The sequence below is a fragment of the Microcaecilia unicolor genome, chromosome 4, assembly GCF_901765095.1.
Source record: "Microcaecilia unicolor chromosome 4, aMicUni1.1, whole genome shotgun sequence".
Taxonomy (NCBI): Eukaryota; Metazoa; Chordata; class Amphibia; order Gymnophiona; family Siphonopidae; genus Microcaecilia; species Microcaecilia unicolor.
In genome coordinates, this window is record NC_044034.1 from 200,583,709 (window position 1) to 200,611,061 (window position 27,353).

General features: G+C 44.4%; 1 protein-coding gene across 4 annotated transcripts in view; it reads right to left on the reverse strand.

Annotated features, from left to right (window-relative positions):
- KCNQ1 (potassium voltage-gated channel subfamily Q member 1) overlaps positions 1-27,353 on the reverse strand; it is a 1,547,560-nt gene that overhangs the window by 470,799 nt on the left and 1,049,408 nt on the right. For all 4 annotated transcript variants that reach the window (XM_030201128.1, XM_030201127.1, XM_030201126.1 and 1 more), the window contains one exon: positions 8,118-8,179. In XM_030201128.1, the coding sequence (XP_030056988.1) occupies positions 8,118-8,179 (62 nt within the window). The remainder of the gene's footprint in view (positions 1-8,117; positions 8,180-27,353) is intronic.

The following is a 27,353-nucleotide window of genomic DNA, read 5'->3' on the forward strand; positions in this document are numbered from 1 at the left end:
GTTCTCTGGTCCCAGAGCTCCACCTCTCCTGGTGCATGGCTCCACTACTTACATATCATCTCAACGAGTTGCTGTTCTACTGCCTTTGCACTGCTAAACCTCCCTCCCACCTGAAGGGGCCATACTTAGCTGTTTCTGAACTGTCAGATCCTTCAAGCTCCACCCGAGCTGCCTGCAGCCATCCGTCTTCTGTCTCAGTTACTACTGTTCCATATCCTGGGCTGTCTTCTCCAGCCACCTCTCAGCTGCTCAGCCTGGAACCATCTTTGTAGCCCCTCCTCTTGAGCTGGCTTCACCAGGTTAGGCTTGACGTCCAGGGGAAGCCAGTTCAAATCCTACTGCTGTTCATTGTGATTTTGGGCAAGTCATGTAACCCTCACCCTCCATTGTCTCAGGTCCAAAATCAGAGAGGGCTTTGCCTTTGAAAGTTTGTCAAAATATGTATTAAGCTACTCCAATAAAAAAGTCAATCACCTTATTTTCCTTTATTTTATTTATATTTATTGCCTTTAAAGTGGACTAAACAGCAACCACATGAGCTCATCTGGATTGCTGGCCACATAAGTGTCTCTTGCACAAGTTTATTCCATCGTTTATTTTACTATACTGTCACTTATTGCTTGGTAAATCAGAATGGTTTACATGTTAATACAATAAATACACATAACTTAGGAGCCCTTTTACAGAGCGGTGATAAGCCCCAACACGGGCTTACTGTTCGCTTTTCTGGGACTACCATCAGCCCAACGTGGCAGCCAATGGTAGTCTTGCCCCGAGTGTGCGTCATTTCTGGGGGAAAAAGAAAAGCCCTGGAAATGGCTTGTGCGACGGTAACCTGGTGGTAATTGGGCATCGCTGAGCACTGCCCGGTTACCACCAGGTTAGCGTAGGAGCCCTTATCGCCACTTCAATGGATGGAGGTAAGGGCTCCCAGTTGCATGACCGTGCGGTAAGAGGTCTCTTACCAAATGGCCATGTGTGCCTGGGGTCTTTTTACTCGCTGCAGTAATAAGGGCCCTGGTGTACGGTAAAAACGGCCACCGCCACTAGCTTAGGGCCCACTGCAGCTCCCTGTGACTCTGGGCAAGTCACTTAACCCTCCATTCCCATGGTACAAAATAAGTACCTGAATATATCAAGTTCCATATTTCCCTTTCCCCTTTCCAGCAGCTTGGTAAAAGGACCCCTTAAACTATTTAGAACTTCATTTAAAATAGGATAGAAGACAGACAAAACTTTAACACTAAAAGATTAAATGAATCAACTTAAACAATAAACACACATCAAGTAATGACATTGACAATTATAAACTACTTAAGACGTGTAGTCAGCCAGTCAAACACTCAGTGATGAAACTTGATTGGAAGTAGTGTGTTTTAAGCACTACCCAAAAATGAGAATATGATTCCATAAAGCTGGGGATAACAAATAGAAAGCTGATGAGCGAGTAGATTCCCATCTTGCCTTAGAAGGTGGGGGACAAGACCAGTCTATTATCGGTTAATGAACGGAGAGTACGGGCAGGTTTGTAAGAGATGGTCAAAGTGGCAGATAGGATGGGGTGGCAGTATGAAGTGCTTTATGAGTTAGTTGGTACTAAACAGGCAAATAGAAATCTTTGTGGATGAACATTTTACATACATGAACACCAAAGTTTTACTACGCATGGAAAGAGAAGCCCCCAACATTGTAAACTGAACGTTCTGTATGCATATGATCTAAAAATACACATTTAAGAAAGAAGAATGGGTCATAGCTCTGGAAACAGTCCTGCACGGCTTAATTATGTATTCTACAAATAATAAAACCCTGTTCTGAATAAAGGATATTCAATGGGATTCATTCAATCCATGCAATATGCAATCCAGGCTGCAACGGCAATTAGTGCTGGTTTCAGCAAACACCCCATTTCTGCTGAAGCACTGTCCCAGACCTCACTCAACCGCAACTGAAATTTTTCTATTTTTAGTCTTTTGTTTGTTTTCCAGTTAAATATTTTATGGGCAGGACTGCCTGTAAGAGTTAGATAACAATGGTACTATTAAAAAATAAAACAAACCAAAGAAAAAAACACAGAACGATATCTCCAATGCCTAATATAAGCAGAAAGTAAAGTTCAAGGCATCAGTTTCCTCATTTTTATTCATCAAAAAAGTTAGACAACAAAAAGAAATCATCGATGGGTCCTTTTACCAAGCTGCGGGAAAAAGAGCCCTGTGCTAGCAGAGGGGGTCATTTTTCCCGCGCACCAGGGCCTTTTTAGTTCAGCGGGTAAAAAAGCCCCCCCACACACATGGTCATGCGGTAAGAGAAGGTGGCGATATGGGCTCCTGCACTAACCCAGCAGTACTGGACAGTGAATGGCCATGCCCGACTACCGCAGGGTTACTGCCACACAAGCCATTTCTGGGGGTTTTCTTTTCCCCTGTAGAGAGGTGTGGTTGCTGTGTTAGTCCACTCTTAAAGGTTATCATAGAAATCAAACAAAATAAAACATGAAAAGAAAATAAGATGATACCTTTTTATTGGACATAACTTAATACATTTTCTTGATTAGCTTTCGAAGGTTGCCCTTCTCGTCAGATTGGAATAAGCAAATGTGGTAGCAGATATTATATAAGAGAAACATCAAAGCATTACTTTGACAGTCTGACAGAGTGGGAGGGTGGGGGTATTCTCCAGGAGGATGAATTACTGAAAGAGATATTCCCATCCCCACCAGTGCTGGCCTTCCGACAGCCACCAAACTTAAAACACAAGCTGATCAGAAGTAAACTCCCAACACAGACTGAAAAAGAAAAGGGCACATTTCCCTGAACACATACAGCTGCAAGCTATGCCAAAACATTTCACAAGACCCCACAGTCATTCACAAGGGAAAAATATTCAACATAAAGGACTATTTTACATGCTCATCTTCCAATGTGGTATATCATTCAGTGTAAAAAATGTAATGAAGGATGCTATATTGAGAGAAACAGGCCAGATGCTTAAGACAAGATTCAATCTGCACAGACATCACATGAAAATAGCCAGTGCCAGTCAAGCCCCCACCCCTGTGGGCCAACACTTTACAAGACCAGAACACTGCACCAGTGATTTCACAGTAAGAATACTGAAAGGTAATTTTAAAACAATACAGGAACGTAAGACCTTTGAAATAAGAATGATTGAATATTTACACCCAACAGACAGGACTTAACAAGGATCTGAGTTTTCTAACCCATTATAAACCATAAAGTTGTATTTCTCTGTTTATTTCTCTGTTTATTACCCTCCTCTCACCTACCAACACCCATCCTGTTAGAATATCAATGAAATGCTTTGATGTCCCCATGCACACCCCCCCCCCCCACTCTGTCAGACTGTCAAAGTAATGCTTTGATGTTTCTCTTATATACTATCTGCTACCACATTTGCTTATTTCCGATCTGAGGAAGAAGGGCAACCTTCGAAAGCTAATCAAGAAATGTATTAAGTTATGTCCAATAAAAAAGGTATCACCTTATTTTCTTTTCCCCTGGAAATGGTGCACGCTCAGAGTGGGACTACCATCGGTGGCCACATTTGGCCAGTGGAAGTTCAGGAAAAGCGAGTGGTAAGCTCGCATTGGGCTTACTGCCGCTCTCTAAAAGGGCCACCTAGTGTCTTTTACAGCTCATATACTTGTATTGAAAGATTTGGTTTTGGACACTGATTGCTGAAAAATTGTGGATGGTCAGAAGAGATCCTCAGACTCCTCACCCACAACAGCTCTAATAAACTGAAAGGAATGCTAGGAGAATATCTGGAAACTTTCAGAAGAAGTTACTGCCAGGACAATTACATGAACTGGCGTTTAGAGATAATGTACTATTTAAGCACATTAAAGGTGCCCGGCGCTTATGTGCACTAGGTGCTATTCTGTGAGGTAGCACCTAACTGAAGGGGGCGTATATGTGGGCGGGCCATGGATGTGTCTCCCAGTTACATGCATAGCTAATAGAATACCATAAATTAGACAACTAAATTATACTTGTCATTAACATGGTGTAGGGGGGCATGCCAATGCCTATATATTTTAGCATTCTATAATGAGATCTTGGTGCCAAGATGCTTTTATAGAATTGGCGATAAGCATACGGCATTGGGGTGCCTAAACTGAGGCGCCAATTTACAGAATTGCCCTGCGTTTGACTGATAGGGAAAGGGTCATGGACTTGATATACCACCTTTCTGTGGTACAAACAAAGCAGTTTACATACTCTATGCATCTGGGGTGGACTGGGTGGACTGACCATATGGGCAACCAGGCTCCCCCAGTCCCAACTTAAAGGGCCCTGGTGGTCTACTGGCCTCTTCGAGGGCAGGAAAGATCCCACACTTTCCTGTATGCTGCCATTACTCTGCCCAGCACCACTGCATTTTCAAAATGGCTGCTGAGACATCCTTGTGGCAGTCTCACAAGACTGCCAAGACCCACGAGACTACTGCAGGAAATCTAGACAGCCATTTTGAAAACATGGTGACATTGGGGGCAGAGCGCAGCAGCCGGCAGGAAAGAGTTGGGATCTTTCCTGCCTCCAAAAAGGTCACTAAACACCAGGGTCCATCAAGGTATGACCAGGGAGGATGCACTAGTGTGCGGATGGGGAGGAGTATGGGCAGTGCCTGGGAGGGTGCGGCCCAATGACCTGGGGGCCCAAAGCACTCAGTTCACTTTTTCTGTCCCTACTGGGCTCACAATCTGTACAGCTAACTTTTGGAGTTAGCCAGAAAACAACTGGCATTTAAAATTCTTTCCCATTCTCCTTCTGCCCTGCACCCCACTTGCTTACCACTAAAATGTGTCTGTGCCAATCACTGACCCTGATAAAGTTTATTCGCTATAATAAACTTGGGTTCAAAATAATTTATCTTTTTTTATATATGAACTTTGAAATGCTATAAATATTATAAAGTGTTTTAAATGTGCTCAGACCATACCGTTTACACCCATTATATCCCCAAGAGGAATATGTGGTGGTGTCACAATGGAACCATCATTGCACATACGATGTTCCGCCTCCTAATATTTGTGTATGTACATACAGCTGAGCCCAAGTAGATCTTTATCACCAGTGTATGCATATATCTATAATAAATATGTATAGGTCATAAACTACTCACATTAAATACTGTTAGGCTTGAGTTCAAACCTTCACCCATACATTATGGTGCATTCCATATTACCATCCGATACATAGATAATGGAACATACAATACAACATTTGTTTGAACCTAAAGGAGGTATGTTAGTTCATGACACCCTGATCTCACTTCCCCCACATATACATAAACCAACCCACAATGCGATATATACATAATTCACACAGTTATTGCACTTCCCTTGGGGTATATTGTGCTCGTGCTTGTGCTTCATTAAAATCACATATCATTCATCCATTCCAATCTTGCCATCACAATAATTGCTCCCTTTAAAGTTATTGTCAGCCAAAGAAAGGCAGAACTGAAGGCATCCACAGGGCATAGTACAGAAGTTACTAAGTGGTTAGAGAATTAGGTTCTGTATCAGAAAAACCAGGGTTCAAACCCTGCTTCTCTGATGGACATGCTCTGTGATCTTGGGTGAATCATTTCACCCTACATTGCCTCAGGGAGAGCTGGACTGCAAGTCAGTTTGGGCATGGGAAGATGCACCTTGAGCTTAAAAGGGCAAGTATCTGGGTTTAAAAATTCCTGGAAGAAAATCCATAGTCTGTTATTAAGATGGATATGGGGAAGCCACTGCTTGATCTGGGACTGGTAGCATGGAATGTTGCTACTATCTGGGTTTCTGCCAGGTACTTGTGACATGGATTGGCCACTGTTGGAAGCAGGATACTGGCCTAGATGGACCATTGGTATGACCCAGTATAGCTATTATGTTCTTACAAATTTCAATTGCAATCCAATCCAATCCAACTTTGACCAAGCCAGCATGGATATTGCACTGGCTGCCCATTGCACAGCAGATGAAGTTTAGGGTCTGTATTTTGATTTTTAAGAAATTACATGGGATGGGACCAAGTTATTTAAGCCGTATTCTTCCAGTTGCACGTTATACAGGGTGCTAATCTGTTGTGTGCACCTTTGGCGAAGGAAGCGCGCCTGGCGTTGACCAGGAAGGGTATGTTCTTGGCTGATAGCCAACCTCAGGGAATTCAATGCCTGTAGCCTAGAGGGAATGATATGCTGTTAGAGCATTTGAGAAACAGCTAAAAGCTTGGCTGTTTATTTAGGCCTTTGGCCCAAGTCTATGCAAAGTGTTGTGACACTAGATCATTTTCTTGTATTGTTTGATGTTGTGCTTTATTTTAATGTTATTTTGAATGGATATATTCTATACTCTGCCATGAACAGTCGTTTGATTGATGTAAAAGGAGTATAAATTAGCTAAATAAATATCTTACCTATATTTCTCTCTATATATATATATCTATATATCTCTCTCTATATATATATATATATATTGTATACCTAAATAGATAGATATAGATTCAGACAAATGATCAGTCCTGTTAACTTTGGAGCCCTTTTAAAAGTGGTAAAGTTTTTGCACCATGCCTTAACAGCAAACACCAATGTGTAGTAAGTGCAAAGGCTGCACAGTAAATGTTGTAGTACACTACAGCAAGTCTTCTGCATTCATGCACCCCACACACATATGGATTTCTAATCATATGGTCCAATGTTGAAAATCCTGGGATACGAGTGACATAAATTTAGTATATATGCTCAAGAACTGTAGCAGTGCAGCCAGCTCTAATTTCTGAAAAAGAGGTTACATTATCAAGACCACTGTCCAATTCTGACGACATCCAAAGCTTCTCAAAACATTTTACTTTGGACTACAGAAGAGCATTTTTTGGCTAGATACTGCTTTCAATGGAAGCAAAACCTGGACTGGATCAATGTGTCCTCCTTTTTCTGGAGCCATATGGTAACCCTAAAGAAACAATGCAAAACAGAATGCAGCAACCCTCCACCTCATCATAAATAATACATGGAAAAAATACTATGTAAAAAATAGAATACCAGGGTTTAGATAAATACTGGCTCCACCCAGACTGCTCTGGTACTACCAGGATGCTGTGGGGTGGTCAGTGCCACTGAATCTCAGCAGACAGTAGATTAAGTCGCTTTGAATATCAATAGCATAATGAATAGCAAACAGAATAAAAGATGGGACCAGCCTCTTGGAATAGAATTATGCAGGGATGAATCAATACATTTTCTAATTTTCTGCATGTATTTTCACTCAAGAAACATCAAAAGCAGAAGAAAAGATGGTTTTTGTTCTCTCTGAGTACAACTACAGGGCAGTTGCAAGAGGCAAAGTGTAAAGATCAAAGTGAAGTCTGGCCTTGTAATATCAAGGAACCTGAAAACAGTTAAGATTTTAATCTACCTTGAAGGAAGGAATTAGGACATGTAGACACGCAATTTATACCACAAACAAGATAATTAGATCACAGGCACTAGAAAACATGGCACCACATTTCTAGCCAGCCTCAGTACAATCCCTCCATGCATTTCTTTTCAGAAGTTTAAACTTTTCTCTCTCCCCATCCCACAACTCACTCACTGGGTTCGACAAACGGAAAATTCTGATGTCACTCCAAGGGAGCAAAATTTATGCAGCTAGACCCATCCATTGCAGAGGGAGTGGAGACACATAAAAACCCAAAGAACACCAGAGAGACTTTTCTATAGAACAGGTTAAATAGAGGGACCACCACCAATCTGTATTTCTCCTCAACGAAACAATTTAGCTTACAGGGCTGCATTGTGAGCATGTTTCCTGATCACTGTAAAAAGAAAAAAAGTCACATTTCACCATTTCCTAATGCACTTCTCTTCTGAAGGCAGTGAAACATCATTCAGTCATGGATTTAAGTCAGGGTTCTCAACCCAGACCTCGGGACACACCTATCCAATCAGGTTTTCAGGATGCCTACAATAAATATGAATGAGAAACATGCTCTACCTCCCTTATAAGAAAACTCATTGCATACTCATTGTGGGTATCCTGAAAACCTGACTGGCTAGGGTGTCCTGGAACTGGGTTGAGAACCCCTGATTTAGGTTGATCTTACCTTCTCTTCTACTCGGTTTAACCTGGAACCAATTGTGTTAGATCCCCGATCCTTGGCTTTCTCTGTGAATGACAAATTGGTATGTTAAATAGAGAAACATTGAAAAATGTTTTAGCTAAACTGTGCAGGGGTCTACTACCTACATTCCTGCCAGTTAAGGTGGTGTGGGTAGTGGCGTACTAAGGGGGGGGGGGGGCGGTGGGGCGGTCCGCCCCGGGTGCACGCCGCTGGGGGGGGTGCCACACGTCTGTCGGCAACGCTCGTTCTCTGCTCCCTCTGGCCCCGGAACAGGTTATTTCCTGTAACGGGGCAGAGGGCCAGGGAACGAGCGTTGCTGACAGACGCGCGCACCCCCCCAGCAGGTAAAGATGCACCGGGTGGGTGTCGTTTCGCCTGGGGGAGCTGCCCCTTTCACGTCCCCTGCCCCTTCCACGCCCTCACCCCGCCCCTGGCGCATATTCCCTTCCTCCCCCAATCACGTTGCCTCCCCCTGTCATCTCCCCTCCCCTTACTCTACTATCCCTGGTGGTCTAGAGGTATCTTCCTGTGGTGAGTCCAGCTCTCGGCGTTTCAAAATGGCCGCCGAGAGTTGAAGTCTCGTGAGGCTGCTTCAACTTTCGGCGGCCATTTTGAAACGCCGAGAGCCGTACTCACAGTATGCAGGTCAGCTAGCAGCAGCGCTCCGGGCAGGAAAGAGGTACCTCTAGACCACCAGGGATAGCAGAGTAAGGGGAGGGAGTCTCGCGCCGCCCCCGCCAGCCAGCCCGTTTGTGTCCGTCGTTTCACCTTGGGGGGGGGGTCGCGCTGCACCCGGGGGGTGCTGCACCCGGGGGAGGGCGCAATGGCGATCCGCCCCGGGTGTCAGCCCCCCTAGGAACGCCACTGGTGGTGGGGGTGAGCTGTTTCAGTATACAGCGCTGTGTACATCTAATAGTGCTATAGAAATAAGTAGCAATAGTAGTAGTATCACATTTTCAACAGCAAACAAGCAAACTCTGCAGGACTCCAGGGAATCGTCCTGTTCCTAGTAATTGAAAACATGTTATTGAAGCACCAGCCTCCACTGGCAGGAACGTGGGTGGAGGGCTCCCACTAAGATTAGAGAGAAGCACATGAATAGTACAGTCAGGAAGACTAAAAAAAATCACATTACAATAGATAATTGCACCCAGCACTAACATTTGAACAACTGTCCTGAAGTCTCTGACTGAAGTAAGATTCATAACTTATTAAAAAAAAAAAAAACTATAGCTAAAACCTGCTTCAAGGTAAGAAATTAATCAATCTGTACTCCCGGGTCTCAAACATTTCCAAAATCAACTCCTTTCAAACTAACTGAAGGACAGTTTTTGGCAGAAAGCCTCCCTCTTGACCAACAACTCAATCTTAGCGAGATTCAAAACTAGCCTATTACCACTGAGCCAACTCCTCACCACCTCTCCCCATAACAGGCTGTACTGTAATGATGGGCTACATCTTTCTGTGATGGGAAAAAGGATCCTTGGGGAGAAATTCAGACAGTATGTTTCTAGACATTTAAACTAGAGGGTGGGGGTGACAAAAGGAAACAAGAGATTTCAGAAAGTCACCCCCAGAATAAACATGATGGCAGAGGGAAAGGTCATGTAAATATAGAAAACCACCTAAACTCACTAAGTACATGGAAAGCTATGTGCACAAATGCTCTTAGTCAGGCGACCCTCAGGGGGAGGAATGCTGGCTTCGGCCTAACCCCTGGTAAGCCTTTCCTCAGAGAGGTGCCCAGCTCTACCACCGGCTGCCTTTCAGGTGCTGTGGAGGACTTGCAGCTCATCTGCATATCCTTACAGCCTTCTCCGGGGTGACACCCAGGTCCACTCCGATCCACTCAGGACCTCCGCTCTAGGTGCCGCGCGCCGGGGCATTTTTCTCTTTACATCTAATCTTCTTCCCAGTTGCTAAAGTACCTCAGTCATTTATGGCCCCTATTCACATTCTCTCCTAGCCTGTCCCTTCCTAATCTTTTCCCTCACCCCTACCTCTCTCCGCTACAGGAACTCACTGCCCATCCATCGACTTCATCACCTCACCTTCTCTCCTACCCTCTTCCTCCCTCTTGGCTCTTTCTTCCGTCCATTTTGCCTTCCCATTCCACCTAAATACCTCTCGCCTTCGACGCCTTCGTGGCCACACCTCTCCTACTCTCCTCCGCTCTCTTTTACTCCTTCTCTTACTCTCAGCCGGTGACATCAATCCCAATCCTGGCCCCCCTCACCAACTATTATCCCAACTCTACAGATCTCACCGCGACCTCTAACCTCATCTCTATTTCTCTACTCCCCTCCTCTTCTCTGCCCTTCTCTTGCGCCCTATGGAATGCCCGCTCTATCTGTAACAAACTCGCCTATATCCAGGACCTCTTTATCTTGCGTCACCTCCATCTGCTCGCCATAACAGAAACCTGGCTCTGCCCTGATGACTCTGCTTCAGTCGCAGCCCTGTGCCATGGCGGTTATCTATTTTCATATACTCCTCGCCTTGCTGGCCGTGGGGGTGGTGTTGGACTACTTCTCTCTCCCTCCTCCAGGTTTCAACCCCTTCTTCCACCTCAATCTCACTGTTTTTCCTCCTTTGAAGTCCACTCTATTTGCCTTTTCTCTCCTCTGCCTCTTCGAATAGCGGTCATTTATCGTCCCCCTGATAAGTCCCTTTCATCCTTTCTCAGTGACTTTGATGCCTAGCTTGCACTTCTTCCCATGATCCTTCCTCCCCCTCTCTATCATCCTTGGTGACTTTAATATTCCTGCTAATGATCCTTCCAACTCTTATATTCCAAGTTACTCGCTTTAAACGTCCTCCTTTAATCTCCAAACTATGCTCCACCTCCCCCACTCATCAAAATGGTCACTGTCTTGATCTCATCTTCTCCTCCAAACTGTTCACCCTCTAGTTTTCCTTGCATCTGATCTTCCCATCCTCTGATCACCATCTTATAACTTTCACACTTAAATCTCCTCATTCCCAGTCCCATCCTATCTTATCTAATTTATCTAGGAATCTTCACGATATTGACCCTTCATCTCTATCCTCCCATGTTTCAGACCTCCTCTCTACTGTGGCACCATCCACGTCTGTCAACGAGGCAGTTTCTTCTTACAACAATACTCTATCCTCTGCCTTAGACACTCTTGCACCTTTGATGACCCGCCCTGTAAGGCATACAAAACCCCAACCTTGGCTGACTTCTAATATCCGCTACCTACGTTCCTGTACCCGCTCCGCCGAACGCTCTGGCGGAAATCTCGGGCCCTTGCTGATTTCTTACACTTTAAGTTCATGCTGACCTCCTTCCAATCTGCTCTTTTACGTGCCAAACAGGATTTATATCCAACTGACCAACTCTCTTGGCTCTAATCCTCGACTTCTCTTCACCACATTGAACTCTTCCTCAAGGTGCCCCCCCCCCAACTCCCCCTTCATTATCTCCTCAGACCCTTGCTGAATTCTTTCACAACAAGGTTCAAAAGATAAACCTGCTTTCTCTACCTCACCAGCTCTCCCTCCACTAGTCCGTTACCCTCTCGCTCCTTCCCTCATTCCATTCCTTCTCCTTTCCTGAAGTTTACTATTGAGGAAAACTACAGTTCTCCTTTCTTCCTCAAAATGTACCACCTGTTCCTCTGATCCCATTCCCACCCACCTTCGTAATTGCCATCTCTCCTGCTCTTATTCCTTTTATCTGTCACATTCTCAACCTCTCACTTTCCACTGCGACTGTCCCTGCTGCTTAAACCATGCTGTGGTCACACCTCTCCTTAAGAAGCCTTCACTCGACCCTACTTGTCCCTCTAATTACCGACCCATCTCCCTCCTCCTTTTCTCTCCAAATTACTTGAGCGTGCTGTTCACCGCCGCTGCCGTTGATTTTCTCTCCTCACATGCTATTCTTGACACACTACAATCTGGTTTCTCGCCCTCTCCTACTCAACCGAAACTGCGCTTACTAAAGTCTCCATGACCTATTACTGGATAAATCCAGAGGTCAATATTCCATCCTCATTCTTCTTGATCTTTCCCGCTGCTTTTGACACTGTCCGATCATAGCATACTTTCTCGATACCCTGTCCTCCTTGGATTCCAGGGCTCTGTCCTTTCTCATGGTTCCTCTTCCTACCTCTACCCTCCGCACCTTTTGCTGTTCACTCTGGTGGATCCTCTTCTACTTATCCTCGCCTTGTCGGGCGCGTACCTTCAGGGGTTCTGTTCTTGGTCCCCTCCTCTTTTCTATCTACACTTCTTTCCCTTGGTTCATTAATCTCATCCATGGCTGTTCCTACCATCCCCCTCTATGCTGTATGACTCCCAAATCTACCTTCTACCCCGGGTGGATATCTCACCTTGCATCCAAACCAAAGTATTCAGGGTGCTTGTCCTGACATTGCTGCCTGGATGTGTCTCATACGCCACCTGAAATTAAAGTGACCAAAAACCGAGCTTCCTCATTTTCCCCCCCCCAAACCACCTCCCTCCCCCGGCTCCCCCCAGTTTTCTATTTCCTGTTGATGGCTCTCTCATTCTCCCTGTCTCCTCAGCTCGAAACCTTGGGGTCATCTTTGACTCTTCTCTCTCCTTCTCTGCTCATATCCAGCAGATTGCCAAGACCTGTCGTTTCTTTCTTTACAACATCCGTAAAATCTGCCCCTTTCTTTCCGAGCACTCTACCAAAACCCTCATCCACACCCTTGTCACCTCTCGTTTAGACTACTGCAATCTGCTTCTTGCTGGCCTCCCACTTAGTCACCTCTCCCCTCTCCAGTCGGTTCAAAACTCTGCTGCCCATCTCGTCTTCCGCCAGGGTCGCTTTACTCATACTACCCCTCTCCTCAAGACCCTTCACTGGCTCCCTATCCGTTTTGGCATCCTGTTCAAACTTCTTCTACTAACCTATAAATGTACTCACTCTGCTGCTCCCCAGTATCTCTCCACACTTGTCCTTCCCTACACCCCTTCCCGTGCACTCTGTTCCATGGATAAATCCTTCTTATCTGTTCCCTTCTCCACTACTGCCAACTCCAGACTTCGCGCCTTCTGTCTCGCTGCACCCTACGCCTGGAATAAACTTCCTGAGCCCCTACGTCTTGCCCCATCCTTGGCCACCTTTAAATCTAGACTGAAAGCCCACCTGTTTAACATTGCTTTTGACTCGTAACCACTCGCCTCCACCTACCTCCTCTTCTTCCCGTTTCATTAATTGATTTGATTTGCTTACTTTATTTTTTTTTTTTGTCTATTAGATTGTAAGCTGTTTGAGCAGGGGCTGTCTTTCTTCTATGTTTGTGCAGCGCTGCGTACGCCTTGTAGCGCTATAGAAATGCTAATAGTAGTAGTAGTAAGTAAAAAGGTTCAAGACTTGCAAGCCCTGATGTTTGAAGAAAATTTGGATATTGTTGCTATTAGAGAGACGTGGTTCAATGATTCCCAAGAATGGGATGCGACCGGACTGGGCTATAATCTTTTTAGGAAGGATAGAGAGGGCCGAAGAGGTGGAGGAGTGGCTCTGTATGTGAGAGATAATAGAGCGGCTGAAACGCGGGGAACCTGGGGAAAGGAAGAAGCTTTATGGATCATCATTGAAAGGGACGATGGAACCTGTATCCACACGGGGGTTATCTACAGACCTCCTGAGCAAACGGAGAAGTTAGACAAGGATTCGATAGAAGATATTCAAAAGATTGGTAGGAAAGGGGAGGTGCTACTGTTGGGAGATTTCAATTTGTCAGACACTGATTGGAACATCCCGTCTGCGGAATCGGAAACAAATAGGGAGATTGTGGATGCCTGTCAAAGTGCCTTGCTCAGACAAATGTTGACGGAACCTACGAGGGAAGGGTCGATGCTGAATCTAGTGCTCACGAATGGAGGTAGTGTTTCCAATATCTGGGTGGGTGCCCACCTATGTAATAGTGATCATCACACCGTATGGTTTGATACAAGGGCGAAGGCAAAGTGCGGACGCACAAAACTCAAAGTACTGGATTTTAGATGTACTGATTTTGATAACATGGGGGAATACCTGAAGAAGGAGCTGTTGGCATGGGAAGGTGTAGGAGATGTGGAAAAACAGTGGTCCAAGCTAAAGACTGCTATAAATATGGCAACTTAACTTTTTGTGAGGAAAGTAAACAAAAACAAGAGAAGCAAGAAGCCTATATGGTTCTCCAAACAAGTAGCTGAAACAATAAGAGCAAAAGAGGCTTTGTTCAAGAAATACAAAAGAACACGAGAGGATCACGGAAAAGATTATTGGATTAAACTCAAAGAAGTGAAGAGGGAATACGGCTAGCAAAAACGTGAGTGGAAGAAAAATGGCTAAAGATGTAAAGAGAGGTGACAACACCTTTTCAGATATATTGGAGAAAGGAGAAGAGAAAGGAATGGAATTGCGAGACTGAAAGATAATGAGAATGGATATGTGGAGAGTGATGAGGTAAAGCGAACATGCTAAACAATTATTTCTCTTCCGTGTTTCAAGGAGGAAAATCTTGGAGAAGGACCGCGGTCAGCTGCCAAGGGAACATCTGGGAATGGAGTGGATATTGCACCATTTACGGAAGAAAGCATTTATAAACAGGCTGAAGAATCTGAAGATGGACAAAGCTATGGGGCCGGATGGGATACATCCCAGGAAACTGAGGGAGCTCAGAGAGGTCATGGCGGGACCTCTTAAGATTTATTTAATAGATCTTTAGAGACGGGAGAGGTTCCGTGAGATTTGAGATGAGAGGATGTGGTCCCTCTTCACAAAAGTGGAGACAGGGAAGAAGTGGTAAACTACAGACCAGTAAGTCTCACATCAGTGGTAGGAAAAATAATGGTGTCACTGCTGACTTAAAGGATAGTTAACTTTCTAGAAGCCAATGGGTTACAGGACCCAAGGCACATAGCTTTACCAAAGGAAAAATCCTGCCAAACGAATCTTATTGACTTCTTTGACTGGGTGACCAAAGAACTGGATGAAGGATGTGCGCTAGATGTGATTTACTTGGACTTCAGCAAAGCCTTTGATACGGTCCCCCACAGAGACCTTGTGAATAAGCTGAAAGGGTTGAACTTACGACCGAAAGTGGGTGAACTGGATAAGAAACTGGTTGACCGACAGGTGGTAGAGGGTGGTTGTATATAGAATCTGCTTGGAGGAAAGGAAGGTGAGCAGTAGAGTTCCTCAGGGGTCAGTGCTGGGGCCTATTCTGTTTAATATATTTATGGGAGATCTTGCTGAAGGGTTGGAAGGAAAGGTGTGCCTTTTTGCAGATCAATATAGCCAATAGAGTGGATACCCTGTAGGGAGTAGAAATGATGAGAAGGTATCTCTGAACATTAGAAGAATGGTCGAGGGTCTGGCAGGAGAGTACAATTTTAAGATGTCATCCAGCAACTCCTCCGGAGAAGAGGATGGTAGAAAAGATAAATCTTATAAACAGAATGTTGTACAATCTAGTAAAATACAGGACACAGATACTATGCTCTCTAGTTCTTTTTTACGGATCACAGAACAGGCACAGGAAATGTCGGCCGAATCCAAAATAGAAACAACGAAATTAGCGAGCAAAATAAAAATACCCAAGAAGACAGCAATGTGATTAATATATCTACAATTCAATTAACACCAGACCAAAATGAAAGTTTGAATAGAGGGCTCTCGTTTGTGCCTTCAAATAAATATGATGCGTTCGTCACACGACAAGGTTTATTCAGATTTTTTAGAGAGCTGAGGCTCCATTATTTTTTGGCATACCTCAGACGGGTTCTGATGATGAAATAAAATGGAATCGTACAGGGCATATTCCAAATGGGTCCCCCGGGTCCTATAGATCCCTCGATAGCGGCCTTTCAAAAACTTATATTGCGTGATTTAGCCCATGTAGAAACACACAAGGGCAATTATGGTAGTAATCTGTCCAATAGTCACGTAACTGTATTCGCCAATTGTCAAATAATAAACAAGTAACTATTTTAAAGAGCGGATAAGGGTGGGTCACTGTGGTGATGGACATCATTGAGGGGTTACGTCAACTCCAACAGACCCAGTATTATGAATGTGTAGAAGAGGACCCCACGAGTGATTTGAAATACATAATCACTCAATATGTGGATAGGGCAGTTTTGGATGGAGTTCTGACTGTAAGGGGAACAACGATTTTTATGCCATCCCATCCCCCCCCGGACACCCTATAGTATCAACGTGTGATTCAGTACTGGAGCCTTTGTCAAAATATTTGGACAACACATTAAGAAATTTGTTAATCAAGCAGGATCTTATGTTCGTGATTCATCTCAGTTTGTTCAGATGCTAGAAGGTTTTGAATGTGATACGATTGACCATGCTAATTTTTACATGGTAGGTTTAGACGTAACAGCGTTGTATACTAACTTGCCCCAAGATGAGGTTATTCAGGTAGCGTGTGAGTACCTCTCTGAAGCTGCAATTGCAGCTCCTAAACTTACAGTTATGCGCCAATTGCTGTCCTGGGTCATCAGTAACAATTACTTTGAATTTCAAAACAAGTTTTACAAACAAAAGTGTGGAGTGGTGATGGGGCCACTGTTGCACCCTCCCTAGCCTGTTTGTATATGACTAAGTTTGAACAGAAATATGTATATACCCCTCCACAGTATGGACAAGTGAAGCTGTGGAAGCGGTATACTGATGATGTCATAATGTTTTGGCAGGAATCTGAAGGAGATCTTCGTACCTTTATAGATACCCTCAATAACGCTGACCCACACATCAAGTTTACTTTTCGCGTGGCAAAACATGATATTGATTTTCTAGATATCCGCATTATCAAAATGGACAATGCGGGCTTTGAGACTACGATATTTAGAAAGCAGACTGACAGGAACACCCTGCTTCATTACTCTAGTCATCATCATGTAGCATTGCACAGGGGGGTTCCTGTCGGCCAATTTTTGAGGTTGAGGCGTTTATGTTTCTCAACTGAAGAGTTCAAAAAACAATCTAAAGATATGATGTGTCGGTTTATGCAAAGGAGGCTATCCAATAAGGGTTCTTAAGAAGGCATACAAAAGGGTGCTACATGTGACTAGATCATGGTTGTTCTCATCTAAACAAAAGACCACCAGGACAGCACTAGCGTGTGTGCTCCCATTTTCCTACTGTGCACCTAGGATAGGGCATTTAATACATAAATACTGGTATGTGCTGTCTGTGCACTCTGTATTCAATGAGTACCCCGAAAATTGCATATCGCCATAAGGCAAATTTGAGCGAGTTACTTAAAAGAACAAGCCCTGTAGGATTCAATGGGTACCATTCTCTGTGTGGGAGTTGCATCTACTGTAAATATTCAGTCACCACAAAGTGGATCACCATTCCAGGATCCACATACAAATTTTATTTGAGAGCTAATACCTCCTGCAAAAGTGAACGTGTAGTTTACTGTATATTTTGTCCATGTCAGTTATATTATATTGGACATACTAAGAGACAACTCAAACAAAGACTAGCAGAACACACTAGTAACCTTAGAATCCAAAAAAGAGAGGCACTGTTGGTAGTCCACTGGATCAGTCAAGGGCATACATTAGAGGATTTAAAATGCCTAGTGTTAGCACAAGTTGCCCCCCCCCCCCTGCAAAGAGGCAGTGATGTCAGTACCCAATTATTTACTACTGAACGTTTTATTTTTACTTGGGGTACGGTAGCCCCAAGGGGACTCAACCTTGAAGTAGAATGGATATAGTGTTTGGAAATGAACGGGGTGGGCAGTTCCGTCCGGGTATTTAAATTCTGTAAGAGCGCAAGACAATCAGCATCGTTCAAGGGCGGTGCCTGGGACACCCCGCTTAGACAGTAGTCTCGAAGGTAAGCAGCCACAAAGTATAGTATTAATAGAATTGAATATGATGTTTATGGTTTTTATAACTATGATATTTGAGGGTTTAGACATGGTTTGATCAATATTGTAGGTTTCCAGAAAAAGTTCCTCCTGATGAAGGATCACCGAAATGCGGTTTCTCATTGAGGAACGAGAATAAATTAAACTCATGCTGAATAGCTGAGTCCTGGTGGGTCTCACAGAGTCTTTCCTCCAGTCAAACTGAACTGCCAAGCACAGATATAAGCTAGAGCTACATCCGTTCAAGCTGACTTGGTTTTGAACAACATTCATCTAAAGGTTTTTGGAACTTGAATAACTGTGAAGGCTTGAAATTTTACATATTCATCTTCTCCTCACCACTAGTGAAGAAACTTAGCGGGAGTAATTTCCCTTTATGATTTTGGTCTTTGAACTGTTACGATCTCTGAAATTGATCACTGTTTAGTGAAGTAGATTGATTCTTTATAAATTCTAGTCAATGTGAACATAGCAACTAATGGTGTTTGGGGTTGAATGATTAATTAGGAAGTATGTGGTGCATCTAAACAGCTCGCTGAATCCTTGACATTAGCTCATATTGTGGTGCTCCCTAAACCTGACATTAGCTCATATTGTGGTGCTCCCTAAACCGGGAAGGGATAGTACATTACCTGGTTCATATCGGCCTATTTCACTTCTTTGTTTTGAGGCTAAGCTGTTGGCCAAGATTTTGACTCAGAGGCTGGCCAGGATCTTGCCAGATATCACTGTGTCACCGCAGGTCGGGTTTGTGTGGGATCGGCATGCTGTCAAAAATATCAGGCAGATTTTGGCCTCTTTGGAGACTGCTTGGTCTCGTCGGGAACCCACACTTCTCATTAGCTTCGACGCAGAAAAAGCTTTTGACTGCGTGGCATGGCCCTTTATGTTTAAAACACTTGAGAGATATGGCATCGACAGTCAATTTTTTGATGCGGTGAGGGCACTATATTCTGATCCCAAGGCAGCACTGTTGGTTAATGGAGCAGTTTCAATGCCATTTTCAGTAGGTAAAGGGATGAGATAGGGCTGCCCGTTGTCCAAATTGTTGTTTGTTTTGACTTTGGATCCGCTGGTATGAGAAATTTTGGCTAATCCTGAGATTGTAAGGGTGAGGGTGGGTAGCGAAGTGTTTAAAATATTGGCTTTTGCAGATGACCTTTTGGTACACTTGGCCTTGCCTCAGACATCCCTCCCTATTTTGTTAGAAAGCCTTCGGGAGTATGGAGAGTTCTCTGGCTCCGACTTGAACGTGGACAAATCAGAGGCACTGCCAACTGTGTCTGGGGTTCGTGAGCGATGGGAGGATATTTTTCCCTTGACTTGGGCTACCGGCCATTTCACTTATTTGGGTATTCCCGGCTGATACTAGACAGCTCTATGCACTTAATGTTCTGCGATTGCTACGGTCTACTGAACAGATACTGCAGATTTGGCAGTCTTTACCTTTGTCTCTTCATGGCGTGGAGGAGTGGCCTAGTGGTTAGGGTGGTGGACTTTGGTCCTGGGGAACTGAGTTCGATTCCCACTTCAGGCACAGGCAGCTCCTTGTGACTCTGGGCAAGTCACTCAACCCTCCATTGCCCCATGTAAACCGCATTGAGCCTGCCATGAGTGGGAAAGCGCGGGGTACAAATGTAACAAAAATAAAATAAAAAAAATAGCCTATATCGGAAGTGGCTGTATGTTTTGCACACAGCTCCCCTTGCGGCTTCTGAAAAAAAGATATCAGGCCGTTAACTCGTATGATGGGTAGATTTCTTTGGAATGGACGAAAACCCAAATTACGTATGGACTTTTTAATCAGGCCCTGGATGGTGGGCGGTATGGGTAAACCTAATATGCATCAATATAACGTGGCGTGTCTGTTTCGACATTTATGGGACTGAGTATTGGAAACAGAAGATTATACCCCCTGGACAATGGAGAAAGCATTGTTCCACCCCCTGCACCTTCATTAACTGCTACATGCGCAAGGGACGGATTTGTCTAGGTCTGTGCGAAATAATGTCCTACTTAAAATCTATGCGGACTGCGTGGGTTACTTTTCTTACATATTGGTGTTGCACACCTTATTCAACGGATTTTCTGCCTATAGAAGGGAATCTGGATTTTAACCGGGGTTAGAATCTTTAGTGTTTCAGAATTGGGGCAGCCATGGATACTTATGTATAGCAGATATGCTGAGTGGCCACAGGTGCCTTGAAATCGTATGATGGGGGGTGGGACCCTGTCCTCCGCATACGGGTAATCTGTATGCTTACTTACAGATTGCTCATTATGTCACCCATCTTATACATGGGGGATGCGTGCTGGGAGTAGTGGCTCGCTTGCAATCTTTTTTTACATCTGCTCAGGTGATGCGAATGTCAGTGGCCTATTTCCACAAGGCAATTACACTATTGCAGCCCAAAAGATCCTATGCTCCAATAGTGGCGAGGTGGACAGTGGAAGTGGGAATTCTTGTAGGTGAGAAGGTTTTTTTTTTTTTGCCATGTTACAACTCATTCCACAAATTGTTTTTAATGCCAGATATAGGGAATGCCTCTTTCGACTCCTTACCCAAGCAAGTGTTAGGTGTCGATCAATGGTAACTCCAAGAATTTTTAGGGTGTCCGAAATTAGAAGATTCAGTTTGGTGTGTCAATGGTGGTGAATTTGTTCGTGTTGGTTTGCGAGGTGAGTATTAGGCATTGGGTTTTTTCTGCATTGAGTTTCAGCTTGAATGCGTCCGCACATGTGTGCATGATATGTAGGCTTTGGTTGATATCACTGGAAATTTCCTTTAGATCTTGTTTAAATGGAATGTAGATCGTTACGTCGTCTGCGTATATGTATGGGTTAAGGTTTTGGTTTGATAGTAGTTTCACCAAGGGTATCATCATTAAGTTGAATAGAGTCGGTGAGAGGGGGGATCCCTGTGGAACTCCACATTCAGGTATCCATGTAGCTGATGTAGTCGAATTAGATATCACTTGGTATGATCATATGGTCAGGAACCCCTTGAACCAATTGAGAACATTTCCTCCAATTCCGAAGTACTCGAGGATAAGTAATAGTATTCCATGATCAACCATGTCGACGGCGCTAGACATGTCAAATTGTAGCAGTAGTATGTTCTTGCCAGTTGCAATCATTTGTTTAAATTTGTTCATGAGAGTAACTAGTACTGTTTCCGTGCTGTGGGTTAGACCGAAATCCTGACTGGGAGTCGTGTAGTATTGAGAATTTGTTTAAATAGTTTGTGAGTTATTTGGTTACCATCCCTTCCGTTAGTTTGGTTATTAAGGGTATGGATGCTACTGGCCTGTAGTTGGTTAGTTCACTGGCACTCTTCTTTGCTTCCTTGGGTATAGGAGTGAGCAGAATGATTCCTTTTTCCTTCGGGAAGAGTCCAATTTGTAGCATATAGTTTACGTGATTCGTGAGGTCTGTTATAAATTGATGAGGGGCAGATGTCATAAGGTTGTTTGGGCATATATCTAATTTGCAATGAGATTTGGCAAATCTTTTGAACGTTTGGGAGATAAAATCCTCCGATAATATCTCGAATTGGTCCAGGTTCTGTCTGCTGGGTATACACCAGGGTCTGGATCTAGACAGTCAAGGAGTGCGGCGTAATCGGTGGTGCTGACTGGTATTTAAGTTGCAGTTGTACGATTTTCTCATTGAAGTATCTCGTGAGATTGTCTGCTCCTGGTGTGTCTTTGTTGTTGGTTGTGATTGGTGTTGTATCTAGTAGTTTATTCATGAATTGGAAGAGTTTGTGTGTGTCTTTGTAGTTCGGTCCGATTTCATTTTTATAAAACAATCTTTTAGTTTGCCTTATGGTATATTTATATTTTCTTTTAAGTTGTTTCCAGGTGTTGAGTGTTGGATCTCTTTCTTTTACTCCACGCACGTTCTAACCTTCTAACTTGTGTTTTGAGTTTTTTCAGTTCTTCAGAGAACCATAGTGTTGAGTTCTTCCTGTGTGAGGTTCTGGTTTGAGTTGGGGCAATGTTGTCTAGTATTGCTCTGCATCTATCATCCCATTCTAGGAGGAATTGGTTTGTGTCTGCTTTTGTTGTCCATCCGTTGTGGTAGATCTGTTGCCAGAATGTTACCGGGTCTATTTTTCCTCTCGTGGTGTAGGTTATTCGTTCTTGTTTATTAACTGTGCCTTTCGTTTGCCATTGGAGGGAGATGCATGCTTTATAGTGGTCTGACCACTGTGCGGGTGTCCATCTTGTATTGGTTAGTAGAAGCTTTGAGTCTGGATCGAATTTGTGTGTCCTTTTATGTGTGTTGGTTGTGTATTTGGTGCATGAAGATCCCATAGTTGTAGGAACTCTTTGCTTTCTTGGGTGCTTGCTAAGGTAAGATCTTCAAGGTGCAGGTTGATATCTCCTATTATGATAAGGTTTGAGGTAGAAACACAAGTGTTCGAGATGAAGTCCATAAAGTGTGTTCGGGAGTCTTGCCAGTTGCCTGGCGGTCTGTAGAGTAGGATTGCGTTGAGGTGTTCCTGCAAGTTTGGGTGAATGATTCTTACTAAGGCGATTTCAAGTTGTGGTAGAATGGATTCAGCTGTGATTGTGATGGTGAACTCGGATTTGTATATTATGGCTATTCCACCTCCTTTTTTTCCGTTTCTTGTCCAGTTGGTAATTTTGTATCCTGGTGGGCATAGATCTAAGATTATGGGGTCTTTAAGGTCATGGATCCAGGTTTCAGTGATGAATAGAAGGTCAAGATTGTCTGTAGTAATCCATTCGGTTATAGTCTCTGTTTTATTTACTACTGATCTGGCGTTTACGTACCCAAGTTGGATTGAATGGTAAGGCTCAGTTTGGGGCGTAGATGTGTTGATTTTTATTAATTGCCTGTTTTCTTGGTATCTGGTTTTGTTGTTTCCTTTTTTCCTTTCCTGTTGGTTATGTCCTTGTGTATTTGTTCTTCCTTTTAATTGATTGTTGTTCTTTTGGTCTGATGAGTAGTAAATAGGCTGTCTGTAGGGTTTGTGTATTGTGGGTAGATTGTTGTTTAAATTGGGGGTGGTCCATGCGTGGTAGATTAGGGGAAGGAAGTAAATTATCATGAGTAATTTGTTAGTGTTCATGTTGGTTATGGTTCGTGGTGCTTGGTTGTGCTTGAGGGAATTAGTGAATGAAATTTTGTATGAACATTAAGCAGTGTCAGTATTAGGCAGTATCAACATCAAGCATTATTAACAAATAAATAGTGAGTAAATATAGTTTTAAGCAGCATCTACATTGAGCAGTCTTATCATCAATCGGTATTGACATTAGCGATGTTAACATTTAAGCATATTCGATAAAATAAGGTAAGACAAGAGTCTCACTTATAATCCGTGTTGTGGTTCTCATCTATGGCACAGTTCGGACTAGTATAGTGCATCTAGTGCTTATAAACGATCAAGCAGATAAACATGGATTGTGTCTATAGTTCGTAGTGCAAATCTCATCCAAGCATAGTATAGCTGCTGTATGGAGGTTTAATAGACATGAGTGTAAGTGGGTCTATCTAATACATTGTAAACAGGAAGCCTACTTAGTTTGTCTCTGTTTCTGCATGGAGGTTTAATAGACATGAGTGGGAGAGAGTCTATCTAGTTCATTGTAAGCAGGGAGCCTGCTTGGTTTATCTCCATTTCTACTGCCCTTGGCTACCGTCATCCAGTTCATTCAGGAACAGTTCGTGTAATCCTATGAGCTGTTTTAAGGGGGTTTTAATAGGCTGTAGTAGAAGTGAGTCTAGTTCGTAATTAACAGAACAAAGCAGACAGGCAAAACACAGGCATCCTATCTAATATCATTTTACCAAAATAAAACAAAACAAAAACATAACAAGAGAACAAAACAAAGAAGCAAAATCACAGGTAGCCTAGCGGCAGCAGCTCTCATCGGGTTTTAAGCAGGAAGGCAGTTCGGGACCTTTCTGTTTCCGCAGCTCTGTGTAGCCGTCATCTCTGGTGCACACAAATCAAAACAAAACAAAACAATCAAGCAAAATCATAGGCAGCCTAACGGCAGCAGCTCTCATCGGGTCTCCGGGTCGATGGTATGGGGCTGGTCCTGGTTGGAGAGTCCACTCACCCGATCTGGCCACAGGCTCCACCGTGCAAGCAGGCCGCATCCGTGTGGGTCCACAGCATGGATAGTATTGCGCATTAAGTAGTGTCAGCTTAATGGGCCAGAACCTAAAGATTCTTTTAAAAAATTAAAAAATTTGAGTTTTTAAGATTTTCCATAATATAAAAAAGGATGTGTGGAACCATCACTTGTATAAGCAAACTGCGCCTGTCGAGGCTGGTGATTGCTGAGTTATAAAAAAAAAAAAAACTCCGTGGGGAGTTCAGGTGACTCACCAAGAGGTTTTATTTCACTTAAGAAATTTTATAGCTTTTGAGATGGTTCTTGCCCATGACTATTTAGTAAGAAGGTCCTAGTTTTTAGACACAGATCCTATATAATAATTTGCACCTCCGTCTGGATGCCTGGGTTCGTAACACACTTCCCATTAGTCCGCCCTGGCGATGACGTCGGAGGGCGGATCAGTGAGAGGGAAGGGAACCCAGCACCAGCCAGCGGAGGTGAGTAGAGAATCGCCCCCTCCCTCAGAGTTTCAGGCCCCCCTCTCTTCCTCCGAGTTCCAGCCCTCTTCCCTCCCTCTCCTCCACTCCGTTACAGGCCCCCCTCCCCTTCGAGTTGCAGGACGTCCCTCCCCCCCGAGTTGCACGCCCCCCTCTCCTCCGAGTTCCACGGCCCTGCGCCTCCCTCCCTCAGTGGCATTCCGTGGTTGGCTGACACCCGGGGCGGATCGCTGCTGCGCACCCCCCCCCCCGGATGAAGGGCAACACGGCACCCCCCCCCCCGGCGTTGGCGCACCCCCCACGGCATCCCCCCAACAAAGTCCCCACCTGCCTACCAGCTCCGTCCACCTGGCACTGTGCAGCGTGGCGCCTCGCATCTGCAGCACTGCTGTAAAAGAAGAAAATCGCCTCGTCATCGGCCCTTCCCGCACTGTGTCCCGCCCTCGAGGAAATAGGAAGTTACATCAGAGGGCGGGACTCAGTGAGGGAACGGCCGACGATGAGGCGATTTTCTTCATTTACAGCAGCGCTGCAGATGCGAAGCGCCACGCTGCACAGTGCCAGGTGGACGGAGCTGGTAGGCAGGTGGGGACTGAGCTGGTAGGGACTCACCAGCGGAGCACCCCTCCACACCCGTTGACACCCGGGGCGGACCGCCCCCACCGCCCCCCCCCTTGCTCAGAGGAGAGGGGGGGCGTGGAACTTGGAGGAGAGGGGAGGGAAGGGAGGGGCGTCCTGGAACTCAGAGGGGAGGGGAGGGAGGGGTGTCCTGGAACTTGAAGGGGAGGGAAGGGAGGGGGTCCTGGAACTCAAAAGGGAGGGGAGGGGGGGCCTGGAACTCGAAGGGGAGGGGAGGGAGGTCCTGGAACTCAAAGGCGAGGGGAGGGAGGGGGTCCTGGAACTCGAAGGCGAGGAGAAGGGGGCCCTGGAACTCAAAGGGGAGGGGGGCAATGAAACTCAAAGGGGAGGGGGCAGGGGGTCCTGGAACTCGAAGGGGAGGAGTGCCTGGAACTCAGAGGAGAGGGAGGGAGGGAGGTAGGGGAGCATGGAACTCGGAGGGGAGGGGGGCTGGAACTTGGAGGAGAGAGAGGGAGAGAGGTAGGGAGGGGGGCGTGGAACCTTGCTAGCGCCTGTTTCATTTCTTTTTCGGAAACGGGCCTCTTTTGCTAGTAGTTTATATATTTTTGAATTTTACAAGTATCTCTTTATGTTGAGAATACTATATTTGGAGGTGTGCATAACTGTAAGTATTCAATAATCCACATGCGTAAGTGCTAGGCATGCTCCCGACCCACCCATGTCCCTCTCAGGTCTATGACCCCTTGCAGTTGCACACTATGGATTTTCCCTTGGATTTTTTTTATAGTGTGGACTTAAGTTGCGCGCACAAATCCAGTCGTATTCTGGATTTACTACTACTACTACTTAACATTTCTAGAGCGCTACTAGGGTTACGCAGCGCTGTACAAATTAACAATTAAGGACGGTCCCTGCTCGGAAGAGCTTACAATCTAAAGGACGAAATGTCAAGTTGGGGTAGATAAGTTTTCTGAGAAGAGGTGTAGTGATTAGGATTTACATGCACAACTTAGTTAACAAGCCATTCAGCACCGATAATTGCTACTTAACAAGCAATTATTGACACTAATTGGCATTAATTAGAATTTACATACAGAACTGTCTAACGAACTAACCAACTACAGACCAGTAGCATCCATTCCCTTAATAACCAAACTAACGGAAGGGTTGGCGACCAAACAACTCACAAACTACTTAAATAAATTTTCAATACTCCACGACTCCCAGTCAGGATTTCGGTCCAACCACAGTACTGAAACAGTACTAGTCACTCTCATGAGTAAATTCAAACAAATGATTGCCACTGGAAAGAACATACTACTTCTACAATTCGACATGTCAAGCGCTTTTGACATGGTTGATCATGGAATACTACTACACATCCTTGAGTACTTCGGAATTGGAGGCAACGTTCTCAGATGGTTCAAGGGATTCCTAACTACACGATCTTACCAAGTGACATCTAACTCGTCCACCTCAGCCACATGGATACCTGAATGCAGAGTCCCACAGGGATCCCCCCCTCTCGCCGACTCTATTCAACTTAATGATGATACCCTTGGCCAAACTATTATGAAACCAAAACCTCAACCCATACATATATGCAGACGACTTAATGATCTACATCCCATTTAAACAAGATCTACAGGAAATTTCCAACGAAATCAACCAAAGTCTCCATATCATGCATCCATGGGCGGATGCATTTCAGCTGAAACTCAATGCAGAAAAAACCCAATGCCTAATACTCACCTCTCAACATAATAAGAAAAAATTTACAGCCATTAACACACCAAATCTGAACCTTCCAATTTCAGACACCCTAAAAAAATTCTTGGAGTTACCATCGATCGACACATAACAGTCATGAACCACGCGAAAAACACAACCAAGAAGATGTTCCACTCAATGTGGAAACTAAAAAGAGTAAGACCTTTCTTCCCAAGAACTGTTTTCCGCAATTTGGTACAATCAATGGTGCTCAGTCATCTAGATTACTGTAACGCACTCTACGCTGGCTGCAAAGAGCAGATAATCAAAAAACTTCAGACAGCCCAGAACACCGCAGCAAGACTCATAATCGGCAAAACAAAATATGAAAGTGCTAAGCCACTACGAGAAAAATTACACTAGCTCCCACTTAAAGAACGCATCACGTTCAAA